General features: G+C 40.4%; 1 protein-coding gene across 1 annotated transcript; it reads left to right on the top strand.

Annotated features, from left to right (window-relative positions):
• Positions 1 to 544: 544 nt before the first annotated feature.
• On the top strand, positions 545 to 5,724 carry LOC136668480 (zinc finger protein 420-like). The gene is made up of 2 exons (XM_066646017.1): positions 545 to 684; positions 1,981 to 5,724. Exon 2 carries the CDS (start codon positions 2,222 to 2,224, stop codon positions 3,575 to 3,577), a length of 1,356 nt encoding a protein of 451 aa, XP_066502114.1. The 5' UTR covers positions 545 to 684; positions 1,981 to 2,221; the 3' UTR covers positions 3,578 to 5,724.
• The last annotated feature ends 17,076 nt before the right edge of the window (positions 5,725 to 22,800 follow it).

Raw genomic sequence — 22,800 nt, 5'->3', positions numbered from 1 at the left:
AAACTTGGGGAAATGGAGCAGAACATACCCATGTTGCAAAAATGTTCTTCCACCCGTTTCTTGCCATTACAAATTTCTAGCCGAGAGAACACAAATTATGTAGTTAATTTAATGTCAAAAATGTGTAAATAAACTCCCACCTCCTCCACAAATTAGCATACATAGTGCATTTTCTGCCATGCTGAGCCTGGAGTTGTCACGACAGAGGCTCTCTTCTCCCCATTTAAGTTCAGTGCAGCATAACAATGATTCTGAAGCTCAAATTTTAAGATAAAAAATACACTTGATATGCAGATTTGTGCATCTCTTTTACCACGCAAAAAATGTGTGTATACTTATAAATGAATCCAAACAAAAAAGTATTCTTACAAATACTTCGCCCTCCAACAGTGTGTGGCACTGTGGATACATCTTAGGAGATGTTGTGCAGACTGCTGCTCTCTGCCAAAATCCACCCCCGCCCCCTTTGCGTGAACGAGTTGTGGGGAAAGAGTACTCTCGCGATATCTGTTGTTTCTGTTTATAAACAAGTGAGACACTCGAATTTTACTTCACTTCAGACACTAGATCAAGATTTCCAGAGATGGAGAATTAATTCTAAGACAGTTTTTACACCTGAAAATCTGGACCTAACTCCGAATCAAAGTTCGTGTTTTTGTTACATTGTAGGCTACGTTTGATCCGGTAAGTGTTGGTTTCACACTGCAGTTTAGAGAACGGACTAAAGAATCTTGTTTTGAATCGTATTTGCATTTTCGAGTCCACCATTAATGTATGAACCCGTTGTATTGGTTCCACATTAAATGGACGAATGTGTCCCTTCCAACAACAATGAAGCATTTTAAACAGAAGTAACGTAGCGAGAATCGCAGCTGTGTTACTTTTAGTTGTTATTTATGTTTAATACAGTAACGCGATATAAACCCCGGCCAGTGTCTGTGTGAGACTGGGGACAGGTGTGATATTATTCTTCCTCCTGTGAACAACTCTGGACCTTAAATCACACAGAACCCCTGAGAAAAGTCTTATATCTGATGATGTCCATTGTTCACTGAATAGACGTTAAATCAATGTTCAAGTGGCTGCATTCATTCCTTGAATCAATGTTGTAGTCAAATCAAATCAGGCTTAGTGTCACATCTCATTAGAGCACAAATATGTGTGTGAAAAACTTAAATGCAGTCCCTCACGGTAATAAATGCACAAAAATACAACATAATCTAAATAAAATTACAGTTTACAGCTTGACTTACCCTTTACATACACACATTAGCTACACACTAGGCACAGAATGTTGCAGTGTTACATTATTGATTCATCATCCCCTTTGCACCTTAAATTAATATTGAAACATGTCAATTTTAAGAAATAAATAGAAATCCAATTCTTTTAAAAATCCTTTTATTCTGGTAAAATCGGCGAGGATCCATTTAAACAGAGAGAAAGGTGAAGAGAGACTTTGTAAAATGTGGCAGGTAGATATCAGAAGTATAATGTCAGTAGATATCAGAAGTATAATGTAAATATACATTGCTATAAATAAACATGTGCAGACACGCCTGTCCAAAAACTATTTTAATTTGAAATGGGAAGGTATAAAATTCTGAGGCTTGCATGCAATTGTGGAGACGTTATATCACAAGAAGTGACAGAAGCACCTTCCCATAATGCAGTCAGTATGTCTCGCTTCAAAAGGCCAGGTTCACCTTGAACTTTATTGTATGTAAAGCTCACTTATATTTCCTGAGCACCACTCGGAAACCAGTGACCACAACATGCAGTAGATTTCAGCACTGAACTGAACTGAACTGGGATGGAGGCAAGAGCGCAGTACTGCCTTACATCATATACGCTTATTTTCTCTTCAGAAATCATGTCTGAGATAAAGCATGTTGGGTAATTAGCTCAGATTGTGCAAGAGTAGTGTCAATTTCATATTTGTAAGTTTATCTAATATTTGTAATACTTTAATACTTTCAGAACAGAAAAACATCCCTTTGCAAGTATTTCCTGCTCCTTGTGTTCCAAAGAGCTCTACTGTTTTTCCAAAAGCACATCCAGAATCATCACTCAAGTGGATTATATCACAATGCAGAAAGCAGGAACGATTAAATCTGAGGATACACTGTGCAGAAGATCCAGATTTCAGGAAACATCCTCAGCTGCTCCTCATTGAAATACATCTGGAGGAGAAACACAAAAACATACAGACAAAACTAAAATGGATGACTTATCAAAGTGTGGGAAAAGTTTTACTAAACAGAGTTCTGTCAAATGCCAACGTTTCAGGACTGGAGCGAAACCGTATCAATGCTCAGAGTGTGGAAGGAGTTTCACTAAACAGAGTTCTGTCAAACAGCACCAGCGCATTCACACAGGAGAGAAACCGTATCAGTGTTCAGAGTGTGGGAAGAGATTTACTCAACACAGTTCTCTCAAAAAACACAGACATGTTCACACAGGTGAGAAACCATATTCCTGTTCAGAGTGTGGAAAGAGTTTTGCCCAACATGGTTCTCTCCAAATACACCAGCGCATTCACACAGGAGAGAAACCGTATCAGTGTTCAGAGTGTGGGAAGAGATTTACTACACAGAGTCAACTCCAACAACACCAACCTATTCACACAGGAGAGAAACCTTATATCTGTTTAGAATGTGGGAAGAGATTTACTACACAGAGTCATTTCCATATACACCAGCTCATTCACACAGGAGAGAAACCATATCAATGTTCAGACTGTGGGAAAAGTTTTGCTAGACAGATTTCTCTCCAAGTACACCAGCATGTTCACACAGGAGAGAAACCATATTGCTGTTCAGAGTGTGGAAAATGTTTTACAGAGAAAGGTGCAGTAAAAAAACACCAGCGCATTCACACAGGAGAGAAACCGTATTACTGTTCAGAGTGTGGAAAGTGTTTTACAGAAGAAGGTGCTGTCAAAAAACACCAGCGCATTCACACAGGAGAAAAACCGTATAGGTGTTTAGAATGTGGAAAGAGTTTCGCTCAACAAAGTGCTCTCAAAATGCACCAGAACATTCACACAGAAGAGAAACAGTATTCCTGCTCAGAGTGCGGGAAGAGTTTCATTCAACAAATACATCTCTGGAGACATTGTCGTATTCACACAGGAGAGAAACCTTATTCCTGTTCAGACTGTGGAATGAGTTTTACTCAACGGAGTCATCTCCAAAGACACCAGCGCATTCACACCGGAGAGAAACCGTATCAGTGTTCAGAGTGTGGGAAGAGATTTACTACACAGAGTACTCTCAAAATCCACCAGCGCGTTCACACTGGAGAGAAACCGTATCAGTGCTTAAAGTGTGGGAAGAGTTTTACTAAACAGAATAATCTCAAAATTCACCAACGCAGTCACACAGGAGAGAAACCGTATCAGTGTTCAGAGTGTGGCAAGAGATTTACAACAAATAATACTCTAAAAATCCACCATCGCATTCACACTGGAGAGAAACCCTATTCCTGTTCAGAGTGTGGGAAAAGATTCACCACACAGAGTGATCTCCAAAGACACCAGCGTGTTCACAAAGGACAGAAACTGTATTCCTGTTGAGAGGGCGGAAAAAGGTTTATTAGTATTTTGCAGATACGTGTTTTTCAGTGTATAGTGTATATCACTTTAAAAACAACCCAAATACAAACTCCACCACAACCAAAATGAGACCACATTCTTTGCAATGAAAAATCATGTGTAATTATTTGCCAGAATAATTTACCCCATGATATTTTCTGACCTCCCTTATTTAAATGTTTATTTGCATTTTGCCAGTCTTTGCTTTCATTGTTTTTTTGTATTTTGTGGGAAAGTGCCATGTTTGGAGATGCCTGAAAATTAATGCTAGTAATGCTGCTATTAATGAAGGGGCCAGTGTGTCTACTGCAATTGTTGCTGCTCCTACAACCTCTGCAGCATCATCCAGTCCTCCACCACATTTTTGTAGCAATCTGTTTCATGTGTGTCATATAAATAATAAACATTTGATATAATTAATTTTAAGCATAATGTAGTAATAAATTAAGCCACAAAAGATCTGAGGAGCCACTTGGGAGCTGGTGTTCTGATGAGTTGTGCTACGTATCGATATGTTCTTGTTTGCAGGTCTGCACATGTTCAGACCCAAAAACTTTAATGTTTTTATGTGATTTACCTGATATATTAGTTTTTTCCTCTGGTGCAATTTTAGCTTACTGTTATTATTTAACAGGTGTGTTCAGTGCTGAGTGGGATAAAAGCTTGGAAAGCCACTGGCCCAGGTGGCATTCCAAGACGTGCTCTCAGAGCATGTGCTGGACAGCTAGCCCAGGTCTTCACAGATATTTTCAACTTGTCACTGGCCCAGGCTGCTGTTCCCACATGCTGGAAGACATCCACCATTGTACCAGTGCCTAAACGACCTGCTGCTTCACAAACAACCCATTGTGATTAAGTGTTTTGAGAAACTGGTTCTCAGTCATCTGAAGGTGATGCTTCCACCATCACAGGACCCCCACCAGTTTGTATACTGCACAAACAGATCAACTGAGGATGCCATTTCTACTGCCCTTCACTTAGCCCCCATCCATCTGGACAATAAGAACACTTATGTGCTTATGCTGTTCCTGGACTTCAGCTCTGCTTTCAACACAGTTGTCCGCACCAGACTAGTCACCAAGTTCAGTGACCTGGGTATTAGTACCCCACTGTGTAATTGGGTCTTGGACGTCCTAACACACGGACCCCAGTCTCTGAGGTTGGACAGTCACATGTCCTCCATCCTCACTCTGAACACTGGTGTGCCACAGGGCTGTGTGTTGAGCCTGCTGCTGTTCTCCTTGTTTGCACATGATTGTGTCCCAGCAGAGTGTGTTTCTTTCATGGATACACAACACATCCCATCTGGTTAAAAAGGTGTATCAGCGTCTTTACTTCCTGAGGAGAATCTCAAGAAGTAGGACAATGGAGGACAATGTCTCTCCGCACATCCTCACAATTTTTTACCGCTGCAGCATCAAGTGTGGAACAGTGGCTGACAGGAAGGCCCTGCAGAAGGTGGTGAAGAATGCCAAGTGCCTTAATGGCGCACAACTCCCTGCCATTGAAGATGTTCACCACCAGCGCTGCCTGCGCAGGGTCCACAACATCATCAGGGACTTCTCCTTTCTGCTGGAGCTCAATTGTTTTCTTCATTCATCAATATTTAAAAATAAAAATGACCCTCTCTGCCATCAATTTCCCCCAAAAGTGTTTTGATATCTGATGAGCATTTATTTGAGTTCTTGTGAGAATTCTGCCCCAATCTGATCTGCCCACAAGCTCCCGCCTTGCTCCTCCCCCCCTCCTCCAGTTAGCAGCATTCATACAGGTACTCACACTTGCCTTTTCATACAAAGAGCATCCAGCATAACATTTATTGATGTTATTGTGTTAACAAAAATAAATACATAAGTTATATATTCTATTCTTGCCCTGTGAAGGACTGGCGCCCCCTCCAGTGTGTATTCCTGCCTTGCGCCCAATGATTCCAGGTAGGCTCTGGACCCACCGCGACCCTGAACTGGATAAGCGGTTACAGATAATGAATGAATGAATATATTCTATTCTACCTTTTTTTTTTTTTTTTTTTTTTTTTTTGCTTGAGCACCTGCCCCTAAAATGTCTGTGCACATGCCTGTTCATATTTATTGTACCTTTTTCCTCTTTGCTTTTGCACTTATCTGTCTTTGCACTATTTGTCTTTGAATCTATCTATCTATTATCTGTTTGAATGTTCCAAAACCATACCTGGCGAATTAAATGTAAAAAATTATAAAACCATTTCTCATCACTGTAATTACTTTATAATATCTTTAATAAGGGGATTTGGGCTGTGCAAATCTCCTGCTTATACTTCTGTAGGCAGCATTTTCTGATACACTACATTTAGCTTCAGAGTATCTTATCTACTGTTTAATTTAAGCAATTCTATGTATAAAAGTACACTACGGCCACATTCCTGTCCCTTTCTCCTTGAAGCCTATTGCCATGGCAACGAGAACTGAGAAGAGATTCCTACTGGCCAATCAGCGAGCTGTGTTCGTGAGTTCCAGCCAATCGTAGCGGGGGCTTGTAGGAGCCCGAGCTACAGGGGTTGGACAATGAAAGTGAAACACGTGGTTTTAGAGCACAATAATTTATTAGTGTGGTGTAGGGCCTCCTTTTGCAGCCAATACAGCGTCAGTTCATCTTGGGAATGACATATACAAGTCCTGCACAGTGGTCAGAGGGATTTTAAGCCATTCTTCTTGCAGGATAGTGGCCGGGTCACTACGTGATGCTGGTGGAGGAAAACGTTTCCTGACTCGCTCCTCCAAAACACCCCAAAGTGGCTTAATAATATTTAGATCTGGTGACTGTGCAGGCCATGGGAGATGTTCAACTTCACTTTTCATGTTCATCAAGCCAATCTTTCACCAGTCTTGCTGTGTGTATTGGTGCATTGTCGTCCTGATACACGGCACCGCCTTCAGGATACAATGTTTGAACCATTGGATGCACATGGTCCTCCAGAATGGTTCAGTAGTCCTTGGCAGTGACGCGCCCATCTAGCACAAGTATTGGGCTAAGGGAATGCCATGACCCCTGTGCTTCACTCTGGGCATGCAACAGTCTGGGTGGTACGCTTCTTTGGGGCTTCTCCACACCGTAACTCTCCCGGATGTGGGGAAAAGAGTAAAGGTGGACTCATCAGAGAACAATACATGTTTCACATTGTCCATAGCCCAAGATTTGCGCTCCTTGCACCATTGAAACCCACGTTTGGCATTGGCATGAGTGACCATAGGTTTGGCTATAGCAGCCCGGCCGTGTATATTGACCCTGTGGAGCTCCCGACGGACAGTTCTGGTGGAAACAGGAGAGTTGAGGTGCACATTTAATTCTGCCGTGATTTGGGCAGCCGTGGTTTTATGTTTCTTGGATACAATCCGGGTCAGCACCCGAACATCCCTTTCAGACAGCTTCCTCTTGCGTCCACCGTTAATCCTGTTGGATGTGTTTCATCCTTCATGGTGGTATGCTGACATTACCCTGGATACCATGGCTCTGGACTGAAGGGAAATATGTATGGAGAGAGATTAGTCTCAAAATACTTTACAAATGCGTAAATGTTAATCCACAAATAAAACACAAGTCACAAATATGTTTCTCTGTTCACAAATGAACACATCCCAATCTGTGTCTCACAGTCTGCAATTTGTATAAATACAATTACATTCATGTAATTCATTTTAAATACATGTTTTTGGTTTTCATAGATATATCACAAATGTATGCGAAAATAAATACATTTGTTTAAATTTACATTGCAAATATTTGTAAAGTCGAAGTTTCGAATATAAAATTTATCTGTAAAATGTAGAATCTCCGTTTGTGGATCAAGTCACTGACGTGTTTTCCGTGATGTGCATTTGTTCATTTCCTCTCGCGGGTTTTTGGATATTGAGACTTTCCTCTCGCATTTCACCGGATCAAAATACAAATGCAGCCTGATCCACAAATGTGGCCAGAAGGCGAACAAGCCCCCGCTAAGTGGCACTGTTGTTTTAGGACGTGGGGGCAAACTTAAATGGAGACGCATTTGCGCAACATTTAATGTGGACGTTCGAACAAAAAGCCCCCAAACCGCTGAATTCAGCTCCATATCACAGACCGTTAGGAGGGGGATCACTGTGGAATTTAACGACGTTAAAATCCAGCGGAACTTCCCTAATGTCGCTGCAGACTAGGGTTGTCATATAAAATACGTTCAAATCATCCCCTATTTGCTTATTGGACTGTACAGGACTGATATGTTTCGTAATTTTGAGACTGGATTGTTAAAACGGGTGATTTGTTTCAGACATGCTCTCCCTCAACCGCAGGGAGGGGCAGATACCCCACGGCTCCGATACAGAATATGCGCTTCTCATTGGTCATCACTTTAATTTAGCCAATCAGCAGCCAGAGTTAGCTGTATATCATTTATCGTTTATCATTTCCCGCCTACAGGTCATCCCTGAGACACTGGGGGAAACAACAGTGCCACCTAGCGGTGGCTTCTTCGCCTGCTGGCCACATTTGTGGATCAGGCTGCATTTGTATTTGGACCGGGTGAAATGCGAGAGGAAATGAACAAATGCACGTCACCGAAAACACGTGAGTGACTTGATCCAAAAATGCAGATTCTACATTTTACAAATACATTTTAAATTCGAGACTTCGACTTTACATATATTTGCAATTTAAATTTAAAGAATTGTATTTTTTTTTCGCATAAAATTGTGATATATGAAAACCAAACCTAAAACATGTATTTATGAATGTAACTGTATTTGTACAAATTGCAGACTGTGAGACACAGATTGGGATGTATTCATTTGTGAACAGAGAAACATATTTGTGACTTGTGTTTTATTTGTGGATTAACATTTGTAAAGTATTTTGAGACTAATCTCTCTCCATAAAAAAGGGGCAAACAATATGCAGCGAAGGACTGAGGATTTTACGTTTTTTATTCCTAATAATCAAGTTTTCAAACCAGGTAATGTATGTTAAAGTCAAGACTGATTAAATAAAACACTTATAAAATATAATCATGAGCTTTGAACACACCTGAAACCTACTCAGTTTTCTCAAGAAAAACAGCCTTTGTTGAAATTTCTTAAGAATCCTGTTTGTATTTTGATGAAAACACAACTTAATCAATCACCGTACCAAGATTTCTATAACTGCTAACCCTTTCAACGGTGGTACCATCAATAGTTATAAGGTGGATATCCTTATTCACTTGTCTAAAATCGATAACCCTTTCCTTGTTTTTTGTTTTTTTACACCACAACACAAACTCTACTACTGGTCCGTAACTATTCTCACAGTCATGGAGTAGACTGACTGTGACAGAGTCGTCAGCATATTTAAAAATGTATCTGTCTTCATACTGACTTTGACATTCGTTTGTATACAGGATAAGCAAAAGTGGAAATAAAACACAACCTTGTGCTTTCCTGATAGACGTTTGCTGCCAGTAGAGGGCGCCAAAATCCAGATTCCTCGTCCCCCTCTTAGAGGATACTGGGAGTCTTTTTGGGGTTAAGTTCATACACTGACGTTCAACTCTTGTTCTGTAAATTGGTAGAATGTTCACACACATACACTGAAAGTATAACATACATGCCCAAAGGTTTGTAGGCACAACTTCAAAGTGGTGATCTCAGTTATTTGAACTCTGGAGCAACATCTCATAAGTCATCATGCCAAAGGACAATGGTTAAAAAAATTGATTAGGCTCTGGGGTACTGGAGCTGATTCCAGTAACCTGAGTTCAGAATGGGTTGGGGTTGTCTTCACAGGTTTGCTTGGAACTGAGGACTGTTCATTCAGTTTATGTGAGAACACGCTATGCGTGCATGGGTAGCTTTTTCTAACTGATATTAATATATCACACACATACAAACACACCTGTGGACGGTTTCACAACGTTAATCCACCTACCAACACATGTTTTTAGGAGGAAACCAAAGCACTCTGAGGAAACCAATGCAGAAACACGGTGAGGATCAAACCCAGGACCTTGAGGCCCTGGAGAAGTGTGGCAGTGATGAACTGGCGCCCTGTCCAGGGTGTGTTCCTGCCTCAGCCAGTACACAAGAATGGGGGTAAAACAGACTGTGTCTGATTGCTAGTTGTGGTGCAGATGGTGCCTTTAATAACCCACATCGTTCACCCATTATTACACCATATTCCACAGAACCAAATCAGCCATCAGTGCACTTCCCGGTCTTCTGTAGATCTTTCCTGATCATGAAAGAATCAAAAGAGGTCACTATTAAAAAAGCAGCTGCTCTAATGGGCAGGTTTCATACGCATTGGAGTTAGGGTGTTTTTCCAAGCAGCCAAAGCACAATTATGTTCTCCAGGTTGGTTTTAGGGTCCTGTGGTTAAAAAACGTTTCATACATAATGTCTGGGAGGGGTTTTAACAGCGTTTAGAGCTTCAGGGTTTAGTGCTGAGTGTAGCTGCAGGGTTTATTGCTTGTAAGGGTTAGTATAGGGTTTACCACAAGGTTTTGTGCTTATATGGTTTACTGCTGCAGGGTTTACTGCTGAGTTTAGTGCTTGTAGGGCTGTTTTCCCAGACAAGGACTAATATTAGTCCTGGATTATATTGTTTTTTAATGGCAAAAATCACATTTCAATTGCTACATAGTCCAGGACTATAGGCTTAATCCTTGTTTGGGAAACCATCCCATAATATTAAGGGCTGCCACGATTAGTGCTTGGTTTAGTGTAAAATTTAGTTCTTTAGGGTTTAGTACAATATATTGCAGCGTTTATTGCTGCAAGGTTTACCATGGGTTTTTGTTCTTGTATGGTTTAGTGCTGCATGGTTTACTGCTTTTAGGGCTGGTCTCTCAGACAGGGATTAACCTTAGTCTTGGACTACATCCTTATTTTGATAGAAAATTCAAAGCCTGTTTGGGAAACCATCACTTTGGGTTTAGTGCAGGGTTCAACGCTTGTAATGTTTAGTACAGGGTTTAGTGCTTTATTTTAGAGCAGTGTTTTACTAGCTAGAGTAGTTGATTTTTCTTAAAACACGTTGGTATATTTCCTAAAATAGTCTTTACACACTGAGAGTGATCAGTAAAATACATGCTCTGACTACATTATAATAATAACAAAAAAGATTCCTTTGTGATATAGGCAACAAAACTGTAAAAAACCCAATAATTTCTTTCGGGCCTAACAAAATGAGTAGTTGGCTTACCTGCCTGCCTAGAGCCGCCCATTTTTTAACTATTCTTACACTATTCTTTTTCAGACATGATACTGTTTGAACATGGCGCCTGGGGCTCCTTACAGCTCACTCACTCTCTATCACAAATGTCAGTTTGGACATCACAGAGTGTATAAAGTGGTCAAAGAACGTGAGAGACAAATACGTTCACCTCCAGAAAGAAATCTCCCTTTGAGGCGCAGAGAATCAGTCAGTAAATAAGTCCCAGTGCTGTTTTTGTTTCTTCCTGTTGTTGCATTGTTTCATGCAACTACATTCTGTCCCCAATAATGCCCTAGTTCCGACCTAGTTCCTTCCTATCTTCTCAGATCATAAAAGTAATGCAGCTACACCCAGGCAGCACACTAAATGTTGGACAGGGGTAAAATTTATTTTATTATCTGACATACAGTGAACAAGTTGAGTGCAAAAACCCTTATTTTATGACTTGAATTGTACACTACATAGGGTGGAGAAGGGTACTGGATTTGCAGAGCAACACAAACACACTGTGCGTTCCTGTTGTTTAGAGGATTGACTTCAGAAGGAGGATGTAAAAATGGGGAGGCACTTTCTAAAGTCTTAAAAATGACTTTCTAGGTTGTATAAAATTACCTACTCCAGCTTATTACTTATTGTGTGTACACTTTAAGCTTTCAGGTGTAAGTGAAGGTCTGCCAGGGTCTTGTGACCTGTTGTGTGCAGTGACAGCAAGTTTGGTTGAAACAGGGCTGAATGTGTTCTGGATATTTTAATCATTTTTCTCTGAGAAGATTTTGATGTGAAATATGTTGCTGTAGAGAAACTCCCTGACTCTTAAGATTTCATCACAGTGGTGGTGATTGAACCAGGGCTTGTAGAAATGTAATTAATGTATATTTACAACTCAGTAGTGAACCTACCTGTAATTTTGTGTGTGTGTGTGTGTTTTAGATGCAAGGTACCTCATGGAATTGGCTTGTAACTCACTTGGTGACTCACACACTTACTCACATATGTAAAATCACTAGGCTTGTTACAGTAGCGATTTTTTTTGTGGTTGGTATATTGTCACAGAAATAATTGCAATAAATTCTCTTATTGTCATCGTAAGACCATTTCATTTTACTGATATAATGATAATTTTATAAAATAATAAAGCAATTACACATTTGAAGAACAATACACTATGTAGATATTAATACAAAATGTAGATATTAAGAACATTCAAACTTTGTAATCAGAATATAAAAATGTTTAAATACCCTAAATTATAAGTTAAATAAAACCACTGTTAACAAACAAATTGACATTACCGCCAGAGATCAGAGAACAAAACAGAGCAAGTGGTTAAATTATTCGTGATGTTCATTCTTATGTAAACAAAATGGGCGATATTGAGGCCAGCAGAAGTGATTGTGGAAATGTCTATTTATTGTACAATAAGTCAACAATGTAATTATCGTTACAAACCTACCACTTAGCATTAGCATTAATACTGCACCTTTGTATCTCCAGACAATCTTACGGACTAACTGGGTTTAAGATGCGCATGAGCTGTGGGCGGGTTGGTACAGGGGCTATTAGTTAGCGAGGGGACAGAACTCACTGGTATGCAGCTGGGCAGTGCACATGGGCTCCACATGGCTGTGTGGCTGGGATTATGTCTTTAGCTTTTGTTTATTTGCTCCTGTGTAAAGCGCTATGGCCAAAGGCGGTTGTTTTTATGTGTTCTATAAATAATCTTACTTACAAATATTTACTTACATATATATACTTTGCATCAGTGACACCATATGTCTTCGTACGTGTAAAATATATAAAAGCAAAACAGTGATACATTAAAAAAACACATCACCTCATGAACCCCTTCACCTTGATTGTCTAGAACTGTGTATTTTACATCCAACCATTTTGATTTTTTTTAAACTTTGTTTTATAAGTATCATTTTCTTTTAAATTGTCATGATCTTAAATTTTAAGATCTGTTCCATCTTCATAAAAAGGAACTGTGTTTAACACAGTCCATGAATGAAGCGTATCAGCGGCATATGCACTTACAGACAGGTTTGTGTGTGTGTGAGCATGTGTTTGAGTGTGTGTGTGAGTGTGTGTGTTTGAGGGCTGTGTGATATATGCTAGTTTTAGAGCCATGGACGTCAATGCTGCTTTTAGTTCTCTTTAATTTCAGCCTGACACACCCTAACCCTAAACACACACACACACACACACATTTAGGAGTATATTACCTCCTTATATTCTTGCTTTTAGCCCTCTACAGAGTCTATAATCCTGAGAGGGAGCAAAATGAGATCAATGAAAGCACAGATGCGAGACAGTGAGACATGGAGTGAGAGAATAAGAATGAGAAAAATAAAGCAGGGAGAGAAAAAGAGAATAAAAGAAAAGTCAGAAGAACCAGGGAAATAGAAAGATATAGAAAGTATGGCAGAGAAGGGATCATAAATAGACAAAGCAAGAGAAAAAGAAACTGGGAGGTAGGAAGTAAGAGCACAGAATCAAAAGAAGAAAAAATGCTGAAAGAGAGAAAGAAAGTTTAAGTACAGTGCAGAAACAAAGTGAGGGGATGGAAAAAAGTGTGTGTGATCAATCGATCAAAAATGAAAGCCTCAGTCAGGAACAGACCCCCCCAAATACACACACACACACAGAGTCTAAGATCAAACCAAAATACATATTCATCCTTGTGTGTGTGTGTGTGTTTATGTTTGTGTATGGGTGTGTTACAGATCCTCTAACTGAACCACTGAAATATTAGTCATGTAAAAAAAAAATTAAACCAAATCTGAACATTGAACACACACACACATGGGTGCATAGAGCATCTTAAGGCTCAACTTGTATATGTTTGTTTTTGTATGGTGTGTGTCCTTGAGTCATCAATAGCTGCCCTGTTCCTCCTGGGTAAGCTGAAGTTTAACACACATACCACACACACACACACATTCATACTTGCTACAACTAAAAGCTTAAAATAAACCTTTTCTTCATGAACTTGCATTTTCAGCTTGTTCAGTGCTAACAACCGCAAATGTAATCTCTCTCACACACACACACTGAAGATTATAAAGATAGGCAAGTGAAACAATAAACACTGTGTACTGTGAGTGTAATTTAATGTGTGTGTTCACCTGTAATTTGCAGCTGTTACGTGTGTAACTGAATATATCTTTGAACCCAGTAGCAGTGCACAGGAAGAGCGTGCTTCTTACTTGAGAAACACACACACACATCTTCAAGTTCCACTGCATTCTTTATTATAAAATTCAACATCTAAGTCCACCTCTCATTTATTACATTTCCTTATTAATAGACAATAGGTAAAACTTATTAATTTTCAGAAGGAATATTTCTGATGATATATAAAGAATAGAGAGCTGGGACGACTGACAACCATGAAACTGTTAGCTACCATGTAAGTTTTACCATGTAACTGTGTGTGTGTAAGTTTCTGAGCTTAACTCAAACCCTATCCCTATCCACATCCTTCTTTAGGAAACCTGTGACCTAAATGTGACCTCTCCCCTTCAAGCACAGACATACTCTGTCTGTCTGTGTCTCTCAGACACACACACACACACACCACCTTTTCATGAGGAATTCTGGGAATGTGAGTTTGCTCTTTTACTCTCTGGCCCCTCCCCACACAAATGTAACATTGCCAATGTGTTCAGAACTCAGGAAGTTTCAAAGTGTAGTCTGTCATCAATGTGACTTCAAGTGGGTTTGGATTTGATGATGTCTGTGGTCTGCACTTTATTTACACATCCTATTTTGTATGGGTCATCCTCACATTTTAACTGTCCAGCTACTGCATACACTAGCACATCTAGTGTAATCTCAAAGAAGAGTTTGGCTGCATCCCATTTGTGTACTACACACTAATACGGTACATATATACCATGCACTTAAACTTTAAAAGTGTGAGTTCGGCAGGCTAGTAGACACAATATATTCATGCTACGCTGTTTTTTACTAACTAGATGTGATAAAACTTTGCTATAGCAATGCACATTACACCCAGTTATGTCTGCAACACTGTCTGCCAATTTTTGTCAAAGGCTGAAACTTAAATATCTCCATGCACACTATGTAGTGCACAGTGTAGGTAAAAAAAAAAAAAATCTGCTATCAAATAGTGCATTGTATCAGATATCAAAGCCAATTTTATTCAAAATAAAGTTCATGTCCCTCTCTCTAACATTTAGTGCTCTGTAGGGCAATTTTTTGGGACAGAGCAAAAATCTTCTAGATGTGACAAGCTCCTCACTTTCCGTTTCCCACTGTATTGTGGGACATTGCTCTCCATATTTAACATACTCAAAAATTGACTGGTTTTAAGTATGCACTCTTTTGACACTTGTAACTGTACTACATACTAAAACACTAGTTAGAATTAGTATTAACACAGTTGTAATTCACTGATGGAGGAGTTAATGCTGCTCTGAGAGAAAGGGGTCGTAACACACAGCTCAGCACAGCTTGCTGTGGCTACAAGCCCATGCTAACCCCTTCACTCTACTCATGCATCAGTGAGACTAGAGTGCCCCTGGACCTGTCTCAGGTTCATCAGTTGTCCTTCCTTGGATATCTTTTGCTAGGTGCTAGCCCCTGCTCACTGGGAACACCCCACAAGGGCTGCCATTTTGGAAATGACCAATATATTATGACCATCATGACTCCATTTGACGCTACATCATGTGACTTTTTTTTACTTTCACCCGTTTCTCTTGCTTCCAACATCAACTTTAGGAACTGATCATTCTCTTGTTCACTTGCTGCCTGAACAAATCCCACCCACCCCACCTGCATCAAAAGGGATCACTGTAAACCCAGTCTACAGTGGTGCTACCTTCGTCTGGCAGTTGTTTTAAACTTGTGGCTGATCGTGTATGAATATTAATTTTTAATGCAGCTGCTTGACACTGAATGAACTGAGTGTCCGAAAGTTCAGGAGCGTCCTTCATTTCCTTTTGGTAGAGAAAGGGCCTTATGTGAACCCTGAATAGTGTGTGTGTGTGTTGGCTGCTTAGTTGGGTGGTTATTTTAGGTAAATGAACTGAATCACACATTGTACTGTTGTTGGTAAGCTGTGTTTGCTCTTGGGCTATTGGCTGATGTTGTTGCTTGCTTGGTGTGATTGTTTGTTTTGGTTGTGGGTTGTTCCCATTGGTCTAGTTTGTTTTGTTGTGCTGTAGGGGGCTGCATAACTTGGTTTTGTGTTTCCCAGTGCACAGGAGGACTGGTTATGGGGGTGATTCCACTCGACCTATTTAAGATGCAGAGTGGAATATTTTCTGAGTCACTGGTTATGGGGAGCACCGCCTTCAGGATGAGAAATCTGAACTTTAAAAATGACACATGGTCACAAACAGAACTGTACAGTAGTTCATTCAGCCATTGTCAGGGATCACATGTTCATCTCTCTCTCTCTCTCTCTCTCTCTCTCTCACATACACACACACACACAAAATATATATAAGCAGAAATTCTCATAGCGTAACTGTAGCTTATACTTTAGCGCATGTAACACTCACACCTGACCCACTGGACTGTCTCACACACTTACCCTGCTTTGCTGCAGTCTCCACACTTCTACCATATATATGTAGTGCTGTCTTCTCATTGCTGTGAAGATTTAATGGCCCTGGAATACTAGAGCCTCAGTGAGATCAAATACTGGTTTTGAATGATTTGTTAGAGAAATAGAAATTCCATATTTCCATAATACATCAGCTGTGGTTCTTTTTAAAGATATGTTACAGAAAGAAATACTGTGCTACAGACACTTTTACGTTTGAGTTTATCAGGAGTTTGGGGTGGAGAATTTCCACTGTATAAATTTCTGTGTGTGTGTGGGTGGGCTAGGTTGGGTGTTTTCTCTGTGATGGTGTCAGGTAAAGATGTTTGGTTTCCTGTGCCGTCACTCTACACACCGCAGTCGCCATAAAGCTGTCCCACGGTTACAAAGCCCACTTCTCTAAAAAGGACATTGATTTTAGACACATCTGCCATCTGTCTTCTAGAGAGAGCAGTGATGAACTGGGGGACAGGGAAGAGAAGGAGAAAGAGAGGTTAGTGATAGATAGATAAATAGATGTGCTAAAGAATAAGCAAATATTAAGACGCATGTATGTGTGTGAGTGTTTATTTCCTTTTACCTATGCAGTCGCATAAACAACTCTGAGTGATTAATCAAAATCCTGATCAAATTGTAATTATGTGTCAAAATCAATGTGACGTTTCACTGATCTGTAATGGAGAGAACAGACAATCTGTCATTGCTACTCTGTGCTTGGAACTGCAGAAACTATACTATTGGTGTTTTTTCACTGCATGGCATCATCTTGACTTGGCTCAGCTCAGCACAACTCCACTACAATAGCTGGTGATGTCACAAACCCTGTTTCTAATTGCGACTGCTGGTTTTGAAAACTACAACAACTGTGGTGTTAATGTTCGGTGCTATTTACTAGTTGTGCATTAATGTGTTGTTTTTGTTTGTTTTTACTGTACACGGTTCAGTAACCTAGTTCTCACAGATCAGCAGTTTAGCTTGTTGCACTTTGTCAGACACCAATCCGATGAGCATTTTATCCTTCAAAACACCATGGCGTAATGTTTCAAGCTGCCATTGTGAGTCGGATAAAAACAGATATGATCACTGCTGTAGTCTCACATTGCCAGACTAGGAGACTAGGGAGAGTCTGGTGCCTTTCACCACTGCACAGCCTTCTACTGCAGGAAAATATATTTGTCTGACATGCAAAAGGACCAATCACTAGTCTGCTATTTTGGCTTGACTTTTAGAAGGAGGCAGTCTTTATGATTCATGTCGGATCAGTAAGAGGCAGTACAAAACGGTACAAAGAAGTGCGTATACGAGAATGTACAGATAACCAATCAGAATGCAACTGGCAAAACCCTAACAGTGAGATCAGATTAGTGCATTGGAAATAAGACTCTCTGTCAACTTGTAGGTAGAGCATCTGTGGTTAAGACTATCACTGCTGTAATTTGAAGACTTTACATGTTGCTACTTTGTGCTGGATGTCTGCATTTCCCAGTGTAAACAAGTCTCTCTGGCCAATCATGGCCATGCTCTGCATGGTTTACACAGCACATTTACTACCTACACGACTCATTTCATGACTCGAGCAGGGACTAAAAGTGTACCTGATTCCAATGGTACAAATGGAAGAGCACAAGAGCTAAGAGTCGAGTAGGGTCCATGCAGTAGAAAAGCACCATAAGTAACTTTGGAGAAAGGTAGGAACCCCCCACCTGTGATTTCAGGACAGTGTTGTAAAAGTGAATTACACTCTGCAACAGTAGAGGGAGCCCAGGAGCAATAATTTCAAAGCTTACCTACAATCAGATCAAATCAAAAATTGAATTCAAATCTTACCTACTGTTCCTTAACCACTATTAACCTAACTTTACCTAAACCTAACCTAAAAACTTCTTTTAAATATAATGATAATATGGCAGCCATTTTGTGACAAAGATGTCACAACAAACTTAGTGCCTAAGGAGATTTTGGTCTCCACAAACCTGCCACACACACAAATACACACACATTAACATTATATTACATACATTTCATACGTTTGTGTATCTCTAAGAGGCTGAAAATTGATCTCAATTTTCAAAGGAATCATCACATTTTTACTCAGATGTTCTTCTACAGCTACAATTTGAGGAGACACCTGAACATCCATACACTTCTTTACTCTCTCTCTCTTTCTCACTCTCTCTCTCTCTCTCTCTCTCTCTCTCTCTCTCTCTCTCTCTCTTATGTAAGTCCACACAGTGCTACTTTTCTCTACTATAGAGGAATTTCCAGTAGGTTAACCACTCAGACACCCACACGTACACACGGGCATGTGTGCCTTCGGTGAAAGGCCATTCAGTATGAAGAACACTTTCTGTATTCATCAGTAGAGTGTGTGTGTGCGTGTGTGTTTGCGTGTGTGTGTGTGTGAGAGAGAGAGAGAGAGAGAGAGACATGGCATAAGAGTGAGACGAGAGAGAAAATAAATACTATAGACATTTTAAAGCTCTGTCAGTTCTTTAATAAACCTGTAATTTACTTATATTTTAAAATATAATGCAACACTCATACCCAATTTTGTCGATTTTGTAAATAGTCTTCTCTCCAGCTCCACACCCTGTCAGACCCACAGTGTGGAGATGCTTCCTCCCAGTGGAAGGCTAGTTAAATATTGTTTTCAGATCTGAAGTTTTTTTTTCAGCGAGGACGGTAAGTACACGCACAGAATGGTTACGAACCATTGACTTTTTTCTAACTCATGATCTCCGCTTACGAGGAGCACTTATGAGCATGATTTAAGATCCTTTTGCCCGGAAATGGACTGTGCCCTGTCCAGAGTTCCTGCATTTCGTCCAGTGATTCCGGGTAGGCCCTAGACCCACTGTGACCCTGATCAGGAGGAATCACTTAAAGCAGATAAATGAAAGAATGAATGAACTGGTGAGTAATAAAAATGCTTTCCTATTATATATAACAATGTAAAAGCAGGCTTTTCCTTGACCCACAGATGTATCTCTGGCTCCTGGCGTCTCGCTCTTTGGTCAGAGCGTCCTGCCTGGGTCCCTGGTGCATTTCAAAACAGCAATTTCTGAAAAACACACATTCAGTGGATCTCAGGTAAACAGGGAAGAGAGCTTGGAGGATTACAGTCTCACCTGGAAGGCACTCTCTCTCTGTGTCTCTTTCTCTCTCTCAAATCTTTCTCGTACTCTCACTCTTGTTTCTTTTTTCTCATTTCCCTTTTACACTCATTCTCTATTTCTTTTTCTCATGCTCCCTGTCTATTGCTCTCTTTATGCTGAATTTTCTCTCTCTCGCACCCTCTCCTCTCTCTTGCTCTTTTTTCTCATTTCTCTTATTTGCTCTCTCATTCTCCCTGTCATTTGCCCTCATTATTTATTCTGTATTCCTCCCATTCTCTCTCTCTCTCGTTTCTTTTTCTCATTTCCGTTTTACATTCATTCTCAATTTCTTTCACTCATACTCCCTGTCTCTTGCCCTCTTCTTCATTTATTCTGCATTTCTCTCATTCCCTCCTTCTATCTCTCTCTCTCTTTCTCTCTACTCTGTTATTACGGTTTTAAAGGGAAACGTGTGGTTGTTTCCGTGGCCATCAGGGGGAGTGGGCAGGGTCAGTGGTCAGTTACGTTGTAAAAGTAGAGAGCAGACATGCATATATATATAAACATAATTGCCGTACGCTCACCCAGCAAAATATACATCTCCTAACCTACAATTATCCATCGTTTCTCTGTTTTTCTCGCTCTCTCACTCCTTCTCTCTCTCTCTCTCTCTCATATTTCTCCTGGTCAGTAACCGCCACAGTGCATAAGCGGGACTATTTTCATCATTCGATTTGTTTAGTTTTAAAAGTCCCTTCGTCTGAGCTTGCGGATTTCTGCAGGAGGCCTCAGGAATTTTCTCAGAACCATTTCAAAAGGAACACCTGCAGATTGGCAGAGAAGGGACTGCAGAGACAGAAATACCCTTCAGGATCATGATGATGAAGATGATGATGATGTTGAGGATGATGATTACAGCAGTAAAAGGAGGGAACGTTTCATACCACCTTCATCTATCTTCTGAGGAACACACAATTCATCTCTCATCTCTAATGAACTCGGTAACCCTTAAGGCTCCTTAAGGCCAGTGGGGGCAGCAGAGAACCAGCCTCTCAGTGTGGTGGGCTATCTGTGTGTACTGAGCAGCGAGGGAAGTTATATTAAGGACTTGGAATTACTACACTTTTCTGGTCTGGATGCTTTGAGTTCACATTGGTCATCTAAGATATGTCTGCTGTTACATAATCATGTTTGTATCTGAGTGGTGCTAGGTTCAACTAGGTTCACATCACAGGAACACACACTGGACACACTTAGTCCATCGCAAGGCTTCACATGCTCACACAGTCACTCACACACTCACACCTGTGGACAATTCCATAAATTCACTCAGACACATACACACACCTGAATGTCCTTGTATCTGCACGTCCTATTTGAGACTGACTTTTTTAAAATCTGAATGAATAGCGCCTCGTTTTGATATTCAGCCACAAACACTAACATCCATGTCTCTATAGTAAAGCTGCAGGTACAGGCTTCAGTATCATTTACATTGCACACAGAGAGAGAGAGAGCACAGCTGACTGATAGGAAAACCATGTTCATGAAACAGAGCTCACACCTCTCTCTCTCTGTGTGTCTCAACCTCAGACACCAGCGCTCACAACACAGTAAGTCAGGGCCAGACACCGAAGGGCTTCATCAGTGAAAGATGTGGAAGAAAACATCCGCTGCCATAAGTCTCTCTCTCTCTCTCTCTCTCTCTCTCTCTCTCTCTCTCTCTCTCTCTCTCCCTCTCTCTCTCTTACCGATTAATCATGGCAGACGGCAGCAAACATATAATTAAATCCTGTAACTTTTCTAAACCCAAAGAGCTTGATTTAAGGAAATATAATGAATCGTTTCAATAAAACCACTCAGAAACCTTTAAAATACTTTGTTACTCCCACGAGTCATACTTTAACTTTCAATTAACTTCACCATCCTCCTGATTTCAGAACCCAGGCTGGTAAAGACAACAGGCTCAAAGCCCAAGCCCATATTCAGCCCGAAGCTACTCAAACATCATAGTTGAACGTTTAATCTGGAGCTGCATCTAAAGATATACACACTGCTACTCTAAACCATCTGCAAGTGTAGTGCAACCCCACATTCCCACTTTTTGGAACCTCTTCATCCTAATGAGGGTTGCAGTGGGATTCACTGGATGCAATTTCACACACTCAACCCGTCTCACACACACACACACACACCTGTGGACACACAGGTCCACTCCACTTGCCATATACAGTATATATATGTTTGGACTGTGGGAGGAAACTGGGGCACCCAGAGGAAACCCACACAGACACAGGGAGAACACACCACACTCCTCACAGAGAGTGACACAAGGAGAGGATCGCATCTCTTTTTTTTTTTTTTTTTTTTTTTGATAAGTACAGTCCACACATATTTAAATCTGGATTTTCCTCCCTCTGGTTTTAAAAATATCACAATCCAAGTGAATATGAAAATGGTTGCATTATCATGCCAGTCCAATAGAGGGCCATAGTACCTCTTAATGGAAAACTATGTAGTATTTTTACCTTTGATTGTAACTGTCAATAGCACCTCTCACACTGCTGTGCCGGGCTGGTCCCAAAAAACCTGGCTATGCAACTTGAAAGTAACAGGATAGAGATCTCTCATGAGAACTGAGTAAAGAGGTATGACTCATGAGTGTTTATCTCTCTACTAGAAGAATATAGCTTGGTGCTTCCATTACAGACATTATGGCAGAGCCTGGAGCAAAGAGGAGAAAGAGCGAGAAAGAAAGAAAGACAGACTTTACTCAGTTGAGGGAGCTGAGAGAGACATGACATAAGACAGACGCTTCTGTGGTCGATTAGTAAGTAATAATGTTTCCTTTCCTCGATGTGTTCCAGTGTTAAATAGTGTTACATTTCGTTGAGGAAAGTATTACAATTAGGTTTGTGAGAGTTACAAAGCAGTGAGCCAGGGTTTGTGGCTGCTAAATGTATTCTGATTAGCCCACTTTTTAGCATTAGACATCCATTCTGGTAATAAATGCTTTTCTGTTGTTGCTGCGTGGTTCTAATTACCAGAGTTACACTTTGTGTCCCTAGAATCCAAGCATTATTGATGTGTTATAATCAGGTTTTGAGTGTTACTGATGAACCAGAGCCAATGGAAGCGCATGCTCACTTTAGCCAGATTAGCTCAATTTTAGCATTGGACATCAACCAAGTGTGTTTATTACTAAAAGCCCAAGAGCCTATCATGACCGATGTGAATATCCCTCAGCTCTTGGAGTGGGAGACTGGTGCGAGCATGTTTGTGTAAGAAAGTGCGTGTGTGTTTACCAGTAGAACATCCCCTGCCTATGT

This window comes from Hoplias malabaricus, chromosome 15, assembly GCF_029633855.1.
Source record: "Hoplias malabaricus isolate fHopMal1 chromosome 15, fHopMal1.hap1, whole genome shotgun sequence".
Classification (NCBI taxonomy): Eukaryota; Metazoa; Chordata; class Actinopteri; order Characiformes; family Erythrinidae; genus Hoplias; species Hoplias malabaricus.
This window is presented reverse-complemented; position numbering and strand designations above follow the sequence as displayed.

What these genes read in the sequence shown, in the direction of transcription:
- LOC136668480 (XM_066646017.1), top strand. Translation starts at nt 2,222, where the DNA reads ATGGATGACTTATCAAAGTGTGGGAAAAGTTTTACTAAACAGAGTTCT.